This window comes from Nanorana parkeri, unplaced genomic scaffold, assembly GCF_000935625.1.
Source record: "Nanorana parkeri isolate BGI_ZX_2015 unplaced genomic scaffold, ASM93562v1 scaffold1881, whole genome shotgun sequence".
Taxonomy (NCBI): domain Eukaryota; kingdom Metazoa; phylum Chordata; class Amphibia; order Anura; family Dicroglossidae; genus Nanorana; species Nanorana parkeri.
Genome location: NW_017308149.1, coordinates 48716 through 68271, shown reverse-complemented (window position 1 = coordinate 68271; position 19556 = coordinate 48716). Strand labels below are relative to the sequence as shown.

At 45.1% G+C, this 19556-nt stretch overlaps 1 protein-coding gene across 1 annotated transcript in view; it reads left to right on the top strand.

Moving 5' to 3' along the window:
• The first annotated feature begins 17021 nt into the window (after positions 1–17021).
• The window catches only part of RPL35 (ribosomal protein L35), a 28213-nt gene continuing 25678 nt past the window's right edge, over positions 17022–19556 (top strand). The window contains exon 1 of the mRNA XM_018571966.1: positions 17022–17105. Within this exon, the coding sequence (XP_018427468.1) occupies positions 17103–17105 (3 nt within the window). The 5' untranslated portion in view covers positions 17022–17102. The remainder of the gene's footprint in view (positions 17106–19556) is intronic.

The following is a 19556-nucleotide window of genomic DNA, read 5'->3' as shown; positions in this document are numbered from 1 at the left end:
AGCGGGCCAAGGTTGACTTTTTCAGAACCGTGGCAGGTGTCGCCCGCGCAGTGAAGTATAGGCAAGGTTGGGGATGGGGAAGAGGATAGAATGGGGAAAGCGACCAACACAGACAGACACAACACACACAAAACAAAAACAAACGGGGTGTCTACCCCAAACTGTACCCTCCCTGGGGAACTTTCCCTGAGGATGGGAGAACCTAAGTGGGGGTGTGGCTAAACTAAGCAGATGTCCACTCAACCCCCCCGCTCCAAGCCAGTATTAAATAGAGTGGTGTAGCACTCACAATAGGTAACTCAGAGTGATCAGCACCTTTCAAGGTAAACATTAACAGTTTTTGTAACTAAAAGATAGAGCAATATGCAACATGCATTTTAGCAATAAAATCAGCCTGTGGAGAATATACAACATAGCCAATGTATCTTGGGGTTTCCATCCCACCTCCCCCACCCCCCAATTCGGCGTGTCCTCTCTAAATATCATGGGGTGAGTGATGCTGCGACCTAGAAACCGTTTTCTATACACGTGTGACCCTAGGTGGCTAAGAGGGGACTGCGGGCATAGTGGGCGCTGCCGAATGTCTAACAGATCACCGTGGTGGTATCCGACAACACACAGAGTAGGTCCCTGAGGCATGAACCCTGTCCGCTGCCGGCAATCAGAGTTCATAACTGACGACTCAAGGGGTGCAGTGTCGGGGCATTGCAGGGGGGGGGGGAATGCTCGTCCACTGCCGCCGGCCTGGAATACATCCGGTATCTTACCCCCATGCCCACTTCCCGAGGGTCAGGTGGTGAAGTTCACTGAGGCCCGGTGTTTACTCCGATAGGGGCGATAGGCAGGGATGGTCCCAGATAGTCAGGAACTGGGAAAGGCTCCATCTCCAGGAATTCAAACATGGCGGGCAAATCTGCTCGTTGTCCCAGGGCAAAGGTTTGGAAATTCTTGCGTATGATAAGATGGAAGGGAAACCCCCCGCGATAGACAATACCTGCGGCCTCCCTCGATCTGGTCAGAAGAGGCAGCAGGATCATCCTCCTTTGGAGAGTCGCCCTGGAGAGGTCCGGTAGGATCTTCAAGGATGCCCCATCGAAGTCCAGAGGTCCATGCGACCATGTTTTGCGTAGGATTTCTTCCTTGATAGGGAACTTCTGTAGTCTGCACACAATGTCACGGTATTATGAACCTGGTCTGGGAGACTGGGTGGTTGAGGAGGCTTCCCTTGCACCTCGTGTCTAAAAGCCCTTTGAGGATGGTGACAGAGGCCAGGCAGACACCGAGTGGCACGAGTGCCAGTAGTTATGAAACCGTGCAAAACGTTTAAATAGGGAAGTGAACTAATCAATTATGTCACTTCCTGTGCGCCTTTGGCACCTTTTTCTTAGAACACGCTCCATCTGCGCATCACTTCCTGTGCGACTTTTGGCACATTTTTCTTAGAACACGCTCCATCTGCGCATCACTTCCTGTGCGACTTTTGGCACATTTTTCTTAGAACACGCTCCATCTGCGCATCACTTCCTGTGCGCCGTACAGCGCGTCTTTCTGTGGGAAGTGGTCGTATTCTTCTGCCTAGCGGTACTTGGCGCATGCGCGGAACGGGCATGGTGCTTACACACGGGGACGTTCAGGGTCATCAGAACGCGGGCCCAGCGCCCTATGAGCTCGGTCCATGTCGATCACCGTATCAGGCGAGTTACCCAATAGGGAGTTAAAAATAGCTACCACCGTGTCGTGTACGTTTTCCGGGCCCGTTGCCTCTGGGATACCCCGGATTCTCAGATTGTTTCGACGATTTCTATCTTCCAAGTCTTCAATATGGAGGTGCATATCAGATAGCATGGCAGATTGGATGTCTCTAGCCTCTTCCAATTCCTTCAGTCTTATTGAGATGGCTGCTGTGGCCGTCTCACCCCCCTCAACCCTAGCATTCAGCAGGGCGACGTCTTGTTTGACCCCCTGAATATCTCGCCTGTGGTTCTCTTCTAGTTTCTCCACCAGGGCCTCAATGTCTGCCTTAGGGGGCAGCAGACGGATCAAGGCCCCCTATATCCAGTGCATCGGGACACTGTGGCATAGCTGGGTTCCCACTCTGTGGGTTAGAGCCCATCTCGCCCCTATGGAAGTCTTGCGGGGCAGTGTTCAGTGGTTCCATCTCAGGAGAGGGGGGTGGGGAGGTCTGGGATGTGGACGGCGATCGACATGCGTCCGACCCCGGCCGCGCGCCACTACTCGAGGCCGCTGCTTTTTTGAGGCCTACCTCCGTGCTCGTCAGTGCCGCGGGGGAGAAAAACTTCTGCAGCTTGCCCGGCGCTTGTGGTCTGGGTGTCTCGGGCGTCTTCTTTTGGCGGGTTTTGCTCATCTTTCGGCTCGTTTGGTGCTGTAAATCGTCCTGGCTGTGGAGCGGTGCGGGAGAGCCAGAGAAGAAGCGTGCTCACTCCGCCATGGCTAGGACACGCCCCCTGGACTAACTTTTTGATGCGGCCCTTCTTTGTCAATGTAAAATCACAACCAATGATGTTTTGTTCTCATTTTAGGTTAACCCAATAATACAATTGTGGAGAAATAATAGAAAAGGAAAACACGAGAGTACGATAATTTCAAACAATGGGATCTTTATTTGCAAGATCGTCCTTTTTTTTTCTTCTTGTTTTTTTTTTTTTTTTGCAGTATTTTGTTGTTTCTCTATTTGTAAAGTTTTAACATGTAAAATTAACGTTTTACATAAAAGTCTATTACATACAAAAGTGCAGTGTAATTCTTTCTTGCTGCAACATGAGTAAGTGTGGGTTATATAGCAGAGATTTCAGTTCGGCTGGTAATAAGGACAAACATTTGAGGCATTACTGAGAAGCAATCCACGTGAGAGTAAAAATGTTAACTTCTCCTGGACATTGATTCTAAGATGTAAAAACTTGTCAACTGCAGCTTGCAGTAAGATTTCAAACTTTATTAGTCAGTAAACGCTACCTACATTCCATACAAATAACAAATGCAACATATGTTCTCAATAAGACCTGGAAGTGGTTTTGCAGCCCACAGATGAGCAATACTGATATGTACCATAAGGTTGAGCAGTATCATGCTCTTGAAATTACCCATACATTTTTGGATACCATTTTTGGATATTCATTTTAAAATAATAGTAACTGTTCATATACTGAAAATTTCCAACACAAAACCTTTTTGGAGTTCTAGATCTATGAAGTGTTATATGTGCTAAGAAATGCTAAGCACATTTAACACTTCTAAGTGAGAATGATCAAAGTATTACCATCACTGCAGTGCAAAACTGGAAGTGTGCACACTCACAATACACGTTTTATATTAGCAATTCGTGTTCAAAGTAAAACTTGTCTGTACAACAGTGCTTTGGTTTCCCAAAGGAAAACAATAAAATGAAATCTCAAAGTAGCACATGAAGCAGCAGCTGAATAGGAGCAAACTGTCTTCAAGCGCAAGCCCAAGTACAGCAGACTTACCAGAACTATTGTGCATTGTTACATTACCATAGACCTATAGATTTTACGTAGATTTTTGATGGTCTAATGTGAAAAGTACAATAGAGTCCCCCAATTACGCTACGTTTCTGTGAATGAAGATATCTCTCACTGGGCCAAGCTTCAATATTTTTCTAGTCAGACCAACTGCCTCTCCAAAAACTTGAATAATGCCTGCATCTGCTAGGATTAGTTATTTTTACACATACAGCCAGACTGACTTAAAAGATACTGGAGCTTGGCCTAGTGTGAAATTCCTCCAGCCACACAGTTTAGCATAGATGGAGGGGTCTTTTGCAATTTTTACACCAGATCATAGCATATCAGCACATCTCTACGTGTATGGGTAGTGTTATAATGAGCACCAGCTTTAGGTGCAGTTGAACAGCACAGATCTGCTAAGTGTATATTCAAACATGTTTTCTGTTAACGGACTAGCAGGAAATGTTTGTTTTATGTGTGGAATGAGGATAACTGCTTCTAGTATTTACTTGACTTGCTACTGCACCAGGAAGTGCAGGCAAATTCTCAATATTATTGCAAAGCTGAGCCAAAATCCCTGACTGTGCAAATGCATGGTTACAGAGAAAATTCACCATGACATGTTTATTCAGCAAAGGGTGAACAGTTTTGCAAACACAGCAGAGGTGAACAATATAGGACCACATTGATGAACTCCAAAGTGTGCTATATAGGGAATGTTTGTAACATCATCTAGGTAGATGGAGAAGCCTTCCGCACACCTTGCAGCAATCCAGGCCTATGTAGAAAGTGGTGCTCGCAGTGACAACAACGGATGGCGCCGTGTAGACACAGAGTAGAGATACAAATCACCAGCACTCAATTAAATCATCAATCATGTTCATTTAATTGGACAAAACGTCACAGTAACAGCAAGCCAACGTTTTGGAACCACACAGGGTCCCTTCCTCAGGGCAGAAAAATGTGACAACGTGACAGGGTTGTCACGTTTTTCAGATAGCTAAGGGCGATCAACATCTTTTACTAAAAACATAACAATAACTGATGTCACGGTCTGGGGACCGGGGCACTAGGGTAGGTGAATCCCAGGGTTTGCGGAAAGGGTAGGAGTCACAGACAGGAGGGATATCTGGGATGTTGGTAACCGGGCGAGAGGAACTAATGGTCTGTGCGTTCTCAGGACGCACTAGAGGCGCAGAATCTAAGAAGGGCCAGGTATTCGACAGAGACTCTAGTGGTGAGGATGATTGGCTGCTGGACACCTTCCAGGTTGCGGCCCTCTAGCGCACCTACACAGACGCAAAGGACTAATAGAAGCACCGGGGAACTGGATACAAAGAACAGGTAGGGATGATACTTGTATCCAAGAGGAGGAAGATAGGAACAGTGGCACACAATGGAAGAGAAAGACACAAGTAAATGTGCAAGATGCACAGCAGAGGATATACTGAATAGAGTAGCCAAGCAAGGACTCAGGAGACAGTGACACAGCGGAAAGGTGAGTAGCTAGAGGAACACTTAGGAGTATGAAGGTATAAAGTAAGTCAGAAATGTGCGTTGCACATGCATACCAAGAGAAGCAGGATAACAGAAGATAAAATGCAAGGTGTAGGACAAAGAGGTAAATGCACACAGGGAGTGTCACGATTGAAGTAAGCACCAAGCTGCAAGGAAGGAGTGGAGCTTAGAAGTAAAGAGGTAAATGCGTAGCAAGGTGGATACACTGGAAAGGTAAGTAACAGACCGCTAGAGAGAGTTAGCCAGAAGTATAAAGAATGGAAGTAGGTAGAAGAAAGCAGACACACAATGGCTGGAGTGAGAAAACACAGAAGTAGTTAGGCAAGGAAGGCAGTATAGAGAGACTCACAGCACACCGGTGAAGCAAAGGGAAATATTCAGCAAAATACAAAAAAGGTACACACTGGAATGCTATAGTAGGGGTGTAAAGAGCAAAGCAGGGATAACGCCAAACAGGGAAACCAGCTGGTACAGGTAAGCCAAAGGCACAAGAATCGCATAGTAAGCACAGGGAGAAAGATCCCAGGGAAAGTTAGAGACACAAGGGGTACGGAACAAGGCATAAGACTTGTTGCTCGCACGAAGAGCAACAAGTGAGGAATTATTAAATAGGGGAGGAGGAGAGCAGATTGGCTGCAGCCTTGTGAGACACCATAGGCTGACAGCCCAGAACCAGGGAGCAAAGCGAAAATCCGGCACGGATTTCCAGATATTGTGACAACTGAGTTTCAAAGGGTTGAAGTCTTACCCACACACTACAACAGTGAACGGTGCATTACATAGTTACATAGTATTTGAGGTTGAATAAAGACATAAGTCCATCAAGTCTAACCTATTGCGTGTATGCATTTATGAGCAGGTGTGTGCGTGTATATGAGTCCATGTGTGATTTTTTCTCTTAGCAGTACCTGTACCCCTGTATATTATGGTCTCCAAGGAACTCGTCCAGGAGTCTCTTGAATGATTCAACACTCTTAGCTGAAATCACTTCCTGCGGCAGCATTGGTTATCTTTAAGATGCATACTTGTAATTATATTGTCACGGTCTGCGACCGGGGCACACAAAATGACAAAAGTAGCGTGCAAAAAATGGTGTCTGTGCGTTAACAGGGACGCACTAGAGGCGCAGGTTCTAAGAAGGGCCAGGTGTTCGACAGAGCCTCTAATGGTGAGGATGATTGGCTGCTGGACACCTTCCAGGTTGCGGCCCTCTAGCATGCCCACACAGACATAAAGATTAGTGGCAGCACCGAGGTGCTGGATGCATCAGCAGACAGGGTTGAAGCATATACACAGCCACACGAGTAGGCACAGGTGCAAGGACTCACTTGAAGAAGCTGATGATCAATCCAATGCAGGACGTACAGGATCTCGCTGTGAGGAAGAGGGAATCCAGACTCACAGGAGACAAGGTAGGTGGTGGGCAACCGCAGGGATTACAGAGGCAAGAAATAAACAGGAAGTCCGACTGGGTGAAAAGACACGTTGCTCGAACGGCACGGAACAAGTGAGCTGGACTTTTAATGGAGAGGTTCAGAGTGGATTGGCAGGAAGCCAAGCAGCTCAGACAGGAGGTAAAACCCGGCGCCGGATCCTCACACAGGGAAGTGTGACATATATGAGAAGAGGTTAAATGTTAGGATTTCTCACCACTTTCATGGTGCCTCGAGGAATCAAAACAAGCCCTAATGCCAACAATGGAATCGAGATCGATGTATGGACGCAGTAACTCCTCATACTGGTGGTAAAGGCTTTTTTTCTCCGGCCCGCCCCCTGTTGCTTTCCTTTGATTAGAAGATATATAGGTGTTACAACAAAGATGATTAATACAATTCTTGACATTTGCTCAAACATGCATACCTGTGATGGGACGGAAGAAAATAACCTAAACAACATCAAAGCAAACGCTTTTAATAAATGATTACCTGCTCTTGTTTTCATCCGAAATCTTTCGTCTTAATGCAAGCCGAATGTCCTGGTACTGCTTACGTACTTGCTCAGCTGATCGTGGAAACACACCGACACTTGTAACGCAGCTGCAATTTGCTTCCAGGTTGTGTTTTTCCATGCTGACTCCGTAGCAGCTGCTCTATTGCCAAGGAGCTTGTGAAAGTGTGGAACAAGGTTCTCAATTAGGACTAGGTTTTCATGGAATGTGAATTTGCGATTACAGATTCGCTTCTTTTCCAAAAGGATTTTTTTGCCAGGACGAACTGCTCTATTCTCAAGTTCACTCCCTGTTGATGATTCATCTCCTTCTATTAACATCACTGGTGAGGCAGGACTAGATGACACAATGCCATCTGACCTTACTAGCTTGGACATCTGTTTTGGCACTTGGGGAGAGACCGGTGATTGCTGAGATGATTCCATGGGTGGTCTTGATTCTGGATGGGACTTGCTTGCTTTGCTAACTCTAAATTCCGAATTGTCTTCATGGTGGACATTGCTCTTGCCAAACGCCAGCTGCTGATTTTGGTGATCTTGGTGCTGAGCTTTTGGGTATGTTTTGGATTGCTTGGAGCCTTTTGGAGTATATTTTTCTGATTTGTGTCTCTGTTGTGATTCAGGTGTTGATTTGTGTGTGGTATCATACGCAGTTTTGATCTGCATAAAAACAATAACATGCAATTTTTTTCTCAATATAATTATGGAGCTAGCTTCAAACAACGAGACAACTCAGAGGGGAGGACATTGTGGAAACATGCAGACATGCAAATATTACAATCTGTGGGATATTGTGGGATATTGATATTGGTATGAGAGAGACAATCATTTGATATTTAATTATATTTTGCAAAATTAAAAAATCATGAGATGCCTACCTTGATACATTCCCCAAATGTTTCAACAAATTTGGATGGACCCTCATCCTTGGATTATGATGCCTCCTTCTTTTTGTGCTCTTTCATGGACCTTCCAGATTTCTTTTGTTTATCCTGTTTCTTACTTGAATGCTTATCCTCCTGCTGAAAAATAATATACGTTCAGTATATTACACTTATGGGTAAACATCATTACATGTAGAGTCAGATGCAGCAAATCACTGAGTGGAGATACTTACAGCAGGAGTGGACTGTGTTGGGCAATGTGGCTTGGAATCAGGCTTCTTGTGCTTCAATGTCTGCAATTTTTCTTTGGCTGCTACCGTTTTATTTTTTACTTTTGCGCGCTAGACAAAAAACAATTGGGTTTCAGAATAATATTCAAGAGAGACAGGGTGGGGGAGAGAGAGAGAGACAGAGAGAGACAGACAGAGAGAGAGACAGAGAGAGAGAGAGAGACAGACAGAGGGAGAGACAGAGAGAGACAGACAGACAGAGAGAGAGAGAGACAGACAGACAGAGAGAGACAGACAGAGAGAGAGAGACAGACAGAGAGAGACAGAGAGAGCAGCTATTATTTCAGATACATGCCCCACTGATTTGGCACATCCATTATTGTCATTTTCCTAAATAAATAAAAAGTAAGCTAAACTGCAAATCTTTATCTGGCAAATTTCTCTTTTCTATATACAAACCTAATTAGAGCTGGACTGTCCATCTGACTGTTTGATGGGGGAATTCACCTGGAAAGAACATATAGATTTATCTTATCCAATCAAGAAACATCACAATTAATTCTTCCCTCAACCCCTCAAACACAAGCCGCCCTCCCGTCCTCCGCCGCTGTAAAGAAAAACAAAATAAAGATAATTCTGACTTACAATGCTTTGGAAGAGCTCCTGTAGACCCCGCTTCATGTTTGCTGCTGTCCTTTGCACACCACGTGCTAGATTTCCACGTGTCTGCTTGTCTCTCTGTATCCGCTCTCTTCCACATCCAGGGCAAAGGACGCGATTGCAGCGCAAACACGTCCTTTAGAAGCACTGTTCTCCTCCCCTTCTGTTCCCAGAATGCATCTCTCAAGCGTTATTTTACGGTCATAGATGTTATTATTACGCTTTGGGACGTTAGAAAAACTCTTGAGTTGTTAAATTATCGTTCATCTAAATGAAATAACGTTTCAGACGTTAGCATAACGATTGGATAACGAGTCAGTAGAAAACCATAACGACCATGTTGAATAACGATTCTAGCTTTCGTGAATACCATGTTTGCTAACGTTAAATAAGGGGCGGTAATTTAACAACTGAAGGAAACCAAAAACGTTTCTCTTTGTGAATTGACCCTTTTGACTCCGACTGAACTAAATTTCGTTCAAGCTCAATTCCCCTTTATGTGGGAGGAGCGCTCGTTACCATACCTGGGCACTCATATCACTTCTTACCTGGAGTCGCTGTATGACGCCAATTTTGCTCCTCTCTTGCTACGGATCAAGCAGGACCTACGGACTTGGCAGGCCCTTACAGAGACATGGTTTGGTCGGTGTAATGCACTTAAAATGGCCATCCTCCCTAGGATCCTGTTTCTCATGTAGGCGCTACCCATCCGCCTGCCTCCATCCTTCTTCTCTCACCTCCGTCGACTGTTTCTGACTTATGTCTGGGTGAATGGGGCTCCCAGGATTGGAAGGCGCCTCCTCATTATGCCTAAATCGGCTGGAGGGATTGGACTCCCAGACGTGGCCCTTTACTATCGGGCAGTACATCTCAATAGAGTGGTCGATTGGTGTTGTCATTCCGCACATAAAAAATGGGTACGCATGGAATTGGGTGTCTCCCCGATACCTCTGCCGGGACTCCCTTGGCTGTCCAGCTCCATGCCTGCAATATGCTCCCATCATCCCACGATTGGTGCCACACTTAGGGTTGCGAGAACTTTGTTTCGGTCCTCCTTGATCTTCCCGTTCCCCTCCCCGCTCACCCCGGTGATCGGAAATAATGATTTTCCTGCTGGCATGGAGAACAGACGTTTGCGTAGCCTAGTTGGGATCAACAGGTTTCGTATTAAAGATTTTCGTGCTGGGGGACGCTGGATGGGGGTACCGGCTCTTCAGACTCTGGTGGAGCCCCCTCTGAATGTGTGGAGTGCTTATCAGCTCAGGCATTTCCTATTGGCTACCCCTGCCTCGCTGCAAGTTGACAGGCCATTGACTCCTTTCGAAGACATCTGTGGTCTTGGAGTACCAGTCCGACCTGCACTGTCTCTGATCTACAGGATCCTCGTCACTCCATCCCCTGACTTCATGCCTCAGTTCCTACTGAAGTGGGAAGCTGACCTTGGTGTAACGTTTTCTCCTCGGCAGAGAGATACGATGGTGTGCTTTGCTCTCAAATGCACGATAGCCAACAGATTCCAAGAACAAGGGTATAAAATCTTGTCCCGATGGTACCGGTACACAACACAAGAATTCCTATTAAGTCCTATGGCCCCTGTTCACATCTGAGAGTTTGGCAGCAAGCTGTAAAAATGCTGAACACTGGAAAAGGTGCATGAGCCATTTTCAGGCAGATTCAGCACGTTTGTGCTCCATTGATTTCTTTTTTTTTTGTTTATTAATTCTTTTAATTTCATCTCCTTCCTTTTCCTATATTATTTATATTTAACAATTCCGTATTGCTAGGCATGTTTCTAACATATATAGGAATAATATAACTCCGTTTCTTTAAACTCCAGCCACTTTCCCCAATACCTGGGAATATTGCCCATATTTATCCTGTTTCATCTTTACCATTTCTTCCATCAACCTTACTGAATCCAGTTTGATAAACCACTCAGAGACTGATGGAATTTTAGTTGTCCCCCAATACCTTGGGATCAAGGATTTAGCCGAGTTTAGCAAATGTGGTATCAGGGACTTTTTAGACCTCTTCACCTTATCTGGTGTGAGGTGGAACAAGAACCTCCACGGATCTAATGGTAGTTGCACATCGCATATCTGCTTAATAATACTCCTCACTAGTTCCCAAAACGGTCGTATCCCAGGACAATCCCACCAGATATGTGAGCAGGTTCCTTCCCCCCACATGCCCGCCAGCAGCCTGGTTCATTTGAATTATACATTTTGTGCAGTCTCTGTGGAACCTGATACCACCTAGCTAAGAATTTATAGTTCATCTCCATAGTTTTTATATCTATGGTTGTAGTCAAAGCTAGAGCTATTATTTTCCGTTGCTCCTCTTTTGTGAGTGTCTATCTAAACTCCCTTTCCCAGTTATTCAAGTATACAGGTGGATTTACATTTTCTTTAGATAGCAATGCTTTATACATCAGTGATAGGCAGTGTTGTGGTGTCTCTTGCCCTCCTAAGATGGACTCAAACTCTGTTATATCACACTCAGGGGCTTATGAAGGGTTTGAATAAATTGCTGTAGTTGCTGATATCTCCACCAGTCTAAGGGGTATACTCCCCATTCCTCTCTCAGTTCCCCCAAAGGCCTAATTTCTGTTCCCATCCGAATATCTCTGACTTTTAAATTCGGGGATTTACTCCATTTTATATAAGCGGAGTCATACTTTCCTGGTGGGAAGTATTCGTTCCCCAATAATGGTATAAGGATCGAATTGTATCCCCATCCATTTCTCCTGCACAGGTCTTTAATGTTGACATTGTAAGGGGCAATGTGTTTATGAACAGTTGTCTCTTTGATGGTGGTATCCAGATCGCCCCTGCGAGAGTAATCTCGCTTGTTCCAGTTTCTAACTACACCCATCCTTTCTGTCCCATCCCATATGTCCAATCTGCTAATCTAGTCATTTGAGCTGCCCGGTGGTATGACCTGAGGTTAGGGAGGCCAATCCCCCCTCCTGTTTTGGTCTGCTCAAAATGTTCCCCGACAGTCTCGGTTTCCTATTCTGCCATATATATTTAACAATGATTTTCTGCATCACTTGGAAAAACGACCTGGGCACCTCAATAGGTATCATCTGGAACACAAATAGTACCTTTGGTAGAACCATCATTTTTATCGCGTTAATTCTACCCATCCAGGATAGTTTCCGTATAGCATAGGAAGCTAGATCTAATTTAATTTTATTTAATATCGGGATGTAGTTTGCTTGATATAACCCTGTCATGCTAGGTGTTAAAATAATTCCCAGATATTTAAGGCTCCTCCTCTTCCATTTAAAGGGGAAATAGGACATCAGGGCTTGCTTCTCTCTTTCTGTAACTGTCAAATTCAAAATCTCTGATTTATCTAGATTGATTTAAAAATTTGAGAGTTCTCCATATTTCTGAAATTCTCTCAGCACCTGTGGTAGTGTTGTTCTGGGATGTTTTATGTATAATAAAATATCATCTGCATATGCTGCTATTTTAACCTCCCCCGCTTGTGTTTCTATTCCCTGTATGTTTTGATTTAAGCGGATTGTAGCCAACAGGGGTTCCAGTGCCAATGCGAAAAGTAAAGGGGAGAGAGGGCATCCCTGCCTTGTTCCGTTATATAATGTTATCTCCCCCAGACCTAATATAGCTAGTGTATTGAACATGAAGCGCCAATCCACTCGATCAAAGGCCTTCTCAGCATCGATCGATAGGAATATCGCCGGATGCCCATATCTTTTAGCCATATGAATTAGTGAGATGGTTTTCAGGGCATTGTCCCTGGCCTCCCTTCCTGGAATAAATCCCACTTGGTCTAGGTGTATCCATGCTGGGATATAGGGGCGTAATCTATGTGCCAGTATTTTTGCGTATATTTTTGTATCCACATTCATGAGGGAAATTGGCCGATAACTTGCGCACAAACTGGGATCCTTTCCCTCTTTTCCAATCACTGTTATGTGTGCCTTCTGGGCTTCTAAATGCATTTTAATTCCTTCCCCTATTGTGTTTACATACGCACAGAACTGCTTATCTAAGATGGCCTGAAATCTCTTATAATACAGTATAGTAAATCCGTCCGTTCCAGGACTCTTCCCTGCCTGGGTTGACTCTACTGCCCGTTTAACTTCCTCAAGGGTAATATCTTTTTCCAGTGCATTTAGGCTATCCCCCGGTACTCTCGGCAATCTGGCCTGTGTCAGGTATGTTATTATTTTATCTCCTTTCTCTAGTCCGTCCCTTGATACACCCTGTTTAGGGGGTTCTTCTATGTGATATAGTCCTTGATAGAAATCGTGAAATGTCTCTGCGATTTCAGTCGCGGAATGTACTACTGTCCCAGTTTTATTTTTAATTTTAGAAATGTATGTAATGGATTGTTTGGCCTTAAGTGCTCTCGCCATAAATCTACTAGGTTTGTTCCCCATCTCATAATATTGTCTTTGTATTACATTGAATGCACGTTTAGTATCTGTCTCCGTAATGGTTTTAAGTTGTTCTCTCTTTGATGTCAGTTCCTTCAGTGTCTTTGGGTCTAATGTTGTTTTATGTGTTGTTTCCAACTGATGGATTATTTCCAATAGGGTCTGTATGGCACGGGTTCTCCCTTTCTTGCGGTGGGCCCCTATAGCCACAAGCTTCCCCCTTAGCACTACTTTATGCGCCTCCCAGATACTTACAGCTGACATGCCCTCTGTTGTGTTCTCACTAAAATAATTTTTCAAATCCTTTTCCAATTCTTGGATAACCGACAGATCATGTAGCAGAGAGTCATTTAGCTTCCAGTTATATTGCTTTCCCCTCGTATTCTTAATATTCATAGATAGCTCCACAGGAGCATGATCTGAAATCGTCATAGGCAGAATATTTACTGACCCTAGGTCCTCAATTGCCACATGATCTATCAGCATCCAATCCAGTCTTAAATATGTGTCATGTAACTGAGAGTAGTATGTAAAGTCGCGTTCCTCTGGGTGTAAGATTCACCATATTTCCACTAGTTGGCTTTTAAAAAGCTCCCTTTTCAGGCGTGTTAAATGGGAACTGGGATTTCTTGCCCTTCCCTTTGATGTATCCAACTGTGGATCTAGGCTTACGTTGAAATCGCCTGCCATTATCACTACCCCCTTTCGAAATTCCCCCAGCCTCCTAAGGACTCCCAAAAGAAAAGGGACCTGTAGGCGGTTAGGGCCATAGATATTTACCAGGGTGTATTCCATTCCATTCATAGTAATATGTAAAAACAAATACCTGCCCTCCTTATCTGTCATTCGGGAATGGACTTGTACTGCTACCTTCTTACCAAAGCCTATTGCTACCCCCTTAGACCGCTTGTTATTCGACAGACTGTAGTACCACTGGGTATAGAGCCGCCTAAAATTGGCAGTCCCGCAAGTCCCACAAATCCCCCCCCTCCCCCCATGCCATACCCTCATCACCTTACTTCTACTAATCTGATACAAGTAACAGTAACAAATCAATTTACATCTTCTTAGGTAAATATATCATGTATCCCCAGAAAGCAGACATTTTTACTAAGGACCTCGATACCCCCTTCCCCTCCCTTTGTTTCCCCGTACTCAGTCTTGACAAAGTCAGTTAGCCTTCTATATAGCTCCTGCCCTTCTGGGCTACGTCTTTTGCCAATGATAAACCGACTTTATCATTCCCTTTGAGATGGTTTCCGGCCATCCTGGGAGTATTGGGGGGGGTAATTTTTTACAGAAGTCTACTAGGTCCTCTGAAAACCGTAGTGTCGCTGTTCTGCCTTCTCTCGTTGCAATAAGACAAGCCGGGAATCCCCATCTATATGGAATACGTTGTTCTATTAATACTTGCGTCAATGGCCGAAGGGCCCTCCTGCGTGCCAAAGTCTCAGGTGCCAGATCTACAAAAGTCTGTACTTCCACTCCATTGATTTCCATCCCTGGTGCATTTTTCAAGCTTTCCATAAGTTGTACTTTGTCTGTATGATAGTGAAACCGCACAATTACGTCCCTGGGACTCTCACCCCCCGGCATTCTGGGACGTATTGCTCTATGCACTCTGTCGAAGATCATCTCTGTTGATGGTAACCTTTGCAATAAAGTATTCAAAGTATCTCTGATCTTGCCTGGTAACTCCCGATCTCCTATGGCTTCTGGGACCCCCCGCAGTCTCAAGTTATTTCGTCTGTTTCTGTTTTCATAATCTTCCATTTTATATGATACCGCTCTTATTGTATTCTCAGTAATTCTACTCTGATCCTGTAGCTCCTGGATAGCTTTAGCATGCTCATCAAGGCGTTCCTCAGTCTCCTCTACCCTCTTCAATATCTGCGATAGCTCAGTCCTAATTGTAGTCAGATCCGCTTTTATTGAAGCTTCCATATGCCCCAGCAAACTTGTCAATTCTAATTTCGTGGGCAGAGATTGTGCTAGGGTATGCAAGGTTATTACGTTACCTTGATGAGAGTCCTCTGAGGTGCCCGACATCTCCAGTGAACTGGCTTGTCCGTCCGTGTTAACCCCCATCTGATCTCCTTCATGCTCAACAGCGGGACTACGTCATCTGACTGTGCACTCTCTCTTCCGTCCCGTCCTTGGTGTCTATGCTCAGATGGTTCCGGGGCCCAGAGACGCCTAATCGTCCCCGTCCGGGATGTCTTGGTAGCCGATTTCTTCTGCGCTCTCCTTCCCCCCATAGCGACTGCACTGGAGTGGGGCACCGGAGCAGGATCAGGTCAGTTTTTCTGGGTATACTCTTTAGTCAGTCCGGCATGGAGGGTGATCATCGGGGTTGCTGCTACTCGCGGCCCACCGCCATCTTAGGTAGGCTCCACCTCCCTCTCTAGCTGCTCCATTGATTTCAATGTAAAACGCTCCAAAAACACGTTTCTCACGCATTGTTGTGCGTTTTTGTGCAAAAAGAACGTGTGTTTTTAAGTCACATGCACATTGTGGAAGACCACCTGCAAAGCACAGTGGGAAACAAAATGCCTGAAAGACATTCAAAACGTGCATCTATTTAGGGGGCTAAGCGCGCAAAAATGCGCAAGTGAAAACCACGCGTTTGACGTGCGGAAACGCTGACGCCTAGGTGTGAATGGAGCCTTAGTGCTACTTTCTGTGTGGGGGTCCCGTGCTCTGGATTTGTGTCAGCCTATAGCCCTGTACATTGGAGCCTGGTGTCTTGGGCTGAACGAACAAAATAGAGCAGATTCCTCCATCAACCCTACGAGCCTGTTGATCAAGGAATGTCCGCTGTTTCTTTTGTACTCTGACAGCAGCCGTTGGCCACTGTAAGAATACCCAATCAGAGCTGGCATGTAATTGGCTGCCACCCCTGTTCCTACAAAGATTTTCCGACCAGCTGATTGAGGGATGCTAGCCTAAAGGGTGCTTACAGCGGCACCCACTGTGCAAATGTTTCAGTTTAATTCCACCTAAAAGAACTCTGTGCAGAAATTGTATTAACCCTTGCAGTAGGGCTATCCCCACACTGCAAGGGTTAACTGTGCAAGAGCCTAGGGTATTGGATGTGATGATTCCTAGACCACTGCAGAGAAAGGGGGGGAGCTCTGGGGTCCAGTCTAAGAGCCAGCTGGCTCAGAGGTTCAAGTGAGTATAACTGTTTGTTTGTTTTTACCCTAGGCAAAAACAAGCAGTTAAAGGAGAACTATGGGGTCAGTGTTTTCCCCATAGTTCTCCTTAGGGTAACGGGAGGACACAAGCTAGCGTCCTCCCGTTACCCTAAGCTCAGTATACCGCGAGCTGTAGCTCGCGGTATACTGAGCTTAGGGTAACGGGAGGACACAAGCTAGCGTCCTCCCGTTACCCTAAGCTCAGTATACCGCGAGCTGTAGCTCGCGGTATACTGAGCTTAGGGTAACGGGAGGACACAAGCTAGCGTCCTCCCGTTACCCTAAGCTCAGTATACCGCGAGCTGTAGCTCGCGGTATACTGAGCTTAGGGTAACGGGAGGACACAAGCTAGCGTCCTCCCGTTACCCTAAGGAGAACTATGGGGAAAAACACTGACCCCATAGTTCTCCTTTAACTCTTCATGTGTGCAGGTAGCCCCACTGCAAGGGTTAATACAATTTCTGTCCGGTGTTCTGCTTAAATGGGTTATTGATAGAAAACAGCTCACAGATAAGTAGGTAGGTAACGACAAACATTTTGCCTAAGTAATAGGCCCATAGTGGAAACGAACATTGTTCTCCCCATAAGGTTACATGTGCGAAAGCAGACGTGGTTATACATGTTACATATAAAAGTACAGCTAACACTTTATTATACCATAATGTTGCCACATCCTCCCCTAATCTCTCCGCAAATTGGAACCGTCCGTCACCCGGAAGAACTCTGCTCCACGCTATCTCCTCCCTTTCCTGTAGCAGCTGGCGGCGACCATGGTGAGTGGAAATTACTTCTCCGGTATAATCCGTTGTCATCCTTAGATTTGGGAGGTTCAGTACACGATTATACAGCCCTAGAATAGGGGAGACGGTGCGTGGAGTGAGCTGCGAGGTGTATTGGTAGGGTGCGAGTTGATAACAGAGTGATAAGTGTCATTATGGCTCCTATACCCGGTTGAAGTCAGGAAGGCCTGGCCTTGCTTGGGAAGTTTCCGTATGCTTTTAAATCGGACAAGTGTGTTGTCTATCATTGCCGTTTTCGGCTCTGTGAGCTGTGCCTTTTTAATGACATGTAGACTTGTGGCTCTCTGCGCTCTGTATGCTTTGAGCGATAGCGGGTTCCATGATCCTGTGAACCGTCATAGGATTGCCTGGACAGATTCCATAAGTGTAGTGTATAAGGACCCATTCACTAATTTAGGCTTTTCACAAAGCTAAAACGCCAAGATAACTCATTTGAAAAGTGTCGGCTCTTAACAGTCCAATGAGACTTGAAATTTACAGTCACATGACTGAAAATAAAGATACCTATTCTTGTAAAGATTTTGTGACTTGAGCCTATAGTGTGGTGACTTGCGTTGTATGCCTAAGATCAATGCAGGTTGCTGCAAGGACACAAAACTTGTTTTGTGTGTCCCATTCACATCACACTGCAGATGTGCTGTGGTGATGCATGCACTGCCTTGCAGGGACCTGAATGGAGTTTACACATTGCATATGCCACGTAAAAAAATTACCCAGTGACAGCTCTGACTGTGTGATGCAGCGCACTAGTCTGTCCACTTAACCAGAGTGTTTTAGCCGATGGGCTGGTGTGAATGGGCCCTTAGGGTCCATTCACACCACATCCAGATTACCACCAGACTGTTTCCGAACCCAAAATGTATCCCTATGCTATTTCTGGCCTCTGTTCCCACCAGCACAGTCCATTCCACACCAGAAAAATACTGCTTGTCCTATTTTGTCTGGTCTGGAACGCATCAAAAATGTCTGGAATGCACCTGTAAGACCATTTTAAGCTAAAAAAAATTAAAATGACCCTTTTTTTAAAATTCCAATCACGGCAAAAATGCAATGCACTATGTTCCAGAGCTAGTGCGGAAAATGGTGTGAACCCCAGCCTAAGTGCAAGGAATGAAAAGGCAAAACAATACAGTAGTCATTACAGAGCCATCTAGTTTTGCGTGTCAACTACCTATACTTGATGTATTTAAAGGCTGGAGGGTTTTTTTTTTTTCCTGTTGTGTTCCATTTGGTAGTCCAAAGTGATATCAAATCATTTTAGTGCTTGTTTATACTAGCATTCCAAAAGCACATCACACCTGTTGTTGGAGACCCTAGGTGCCCTAGCAGTGACTGGCATGAATTAGTTACTGAATAATGCTAATGGTGTGAACAAAGGTGAAAGGTCTCGTTCACACCTAGGCGTATTGCATATGCGCGTCTGTCGGACGTTTTTACCGCGATTCGTTTTTAAAAGTCACGTGACAAACGCGTTTCTGAAGGCTACTTGGCTGTGTCCCAATGGAAACGCGCAACAGTAGTAGTACACAAAACGGCCCAAAGTAGTACATGTACCTTTTCAGGCGTGGGCTGTTTTGTAGCGCGTTAGGGACGGGCGGAAATACGCCAAGGTGGGAACGAGACCATTGAATACAATGGGATTTATATTTTGGAGCGTTTTGTAGAGCGTTCGAGCGTAGAACGCGCTACAAAACGTTCAGGTGTGAACGAGGGCTAAGACAGTTGTCACTGGCAGAGGCTTTCCTATTGGAAGACTTCTGTTTTATTCCTGTTCCAGGGGCAACTGTGAAACTTGGTTTACCATCACTTCACCACTAGAGAGTAATTTAAAATTTGAAAGGGGTTTTCACACTTTGCAATTTTTCAAAAGCAACGAGAAATTAGGTTTTGGCATTCGATGTGTCTTTTATTATTTCACTGCTGTACCTGCTTTCTATTTTTCACACATGCTCAATACACTTGAAAAATGTGCTAAAGGACCCCACACAAACAAAGCAGAGATCTTGTAGAACAAAAAGATGGCAGTCAATTTATGCTATACAGTACTTCAAATGTTTATGAAATGTGTTTTTCAGTAGCAATTTTATTGCAAACAAAACACAATAAAATTCACATATCCTTTTAGGGCTTATTCACACCAAGCGCGGAGCAGATCCGGACCAGAGCAGGTATTTTGACCTCCAGTTCACATCGCAGCGTGCGGATCCAGACCGTATGAAAAAAATGCATCAAGCCCTATTTTACCTGTTCTGGATCTGGTCTGGAACGCATCAAACGCATGCAAGTGCCTGAAAGTCCATGTTAAACTTTAAAAAAAACCGGCCCTAAACGCATCCAAAATGCGGCACAACCCACTACACTGCGTGTGCAGAAACCTGACCGGATCTGGTCTGCATTTGGGGTGAACAAGGCCTTAAAGAGTCA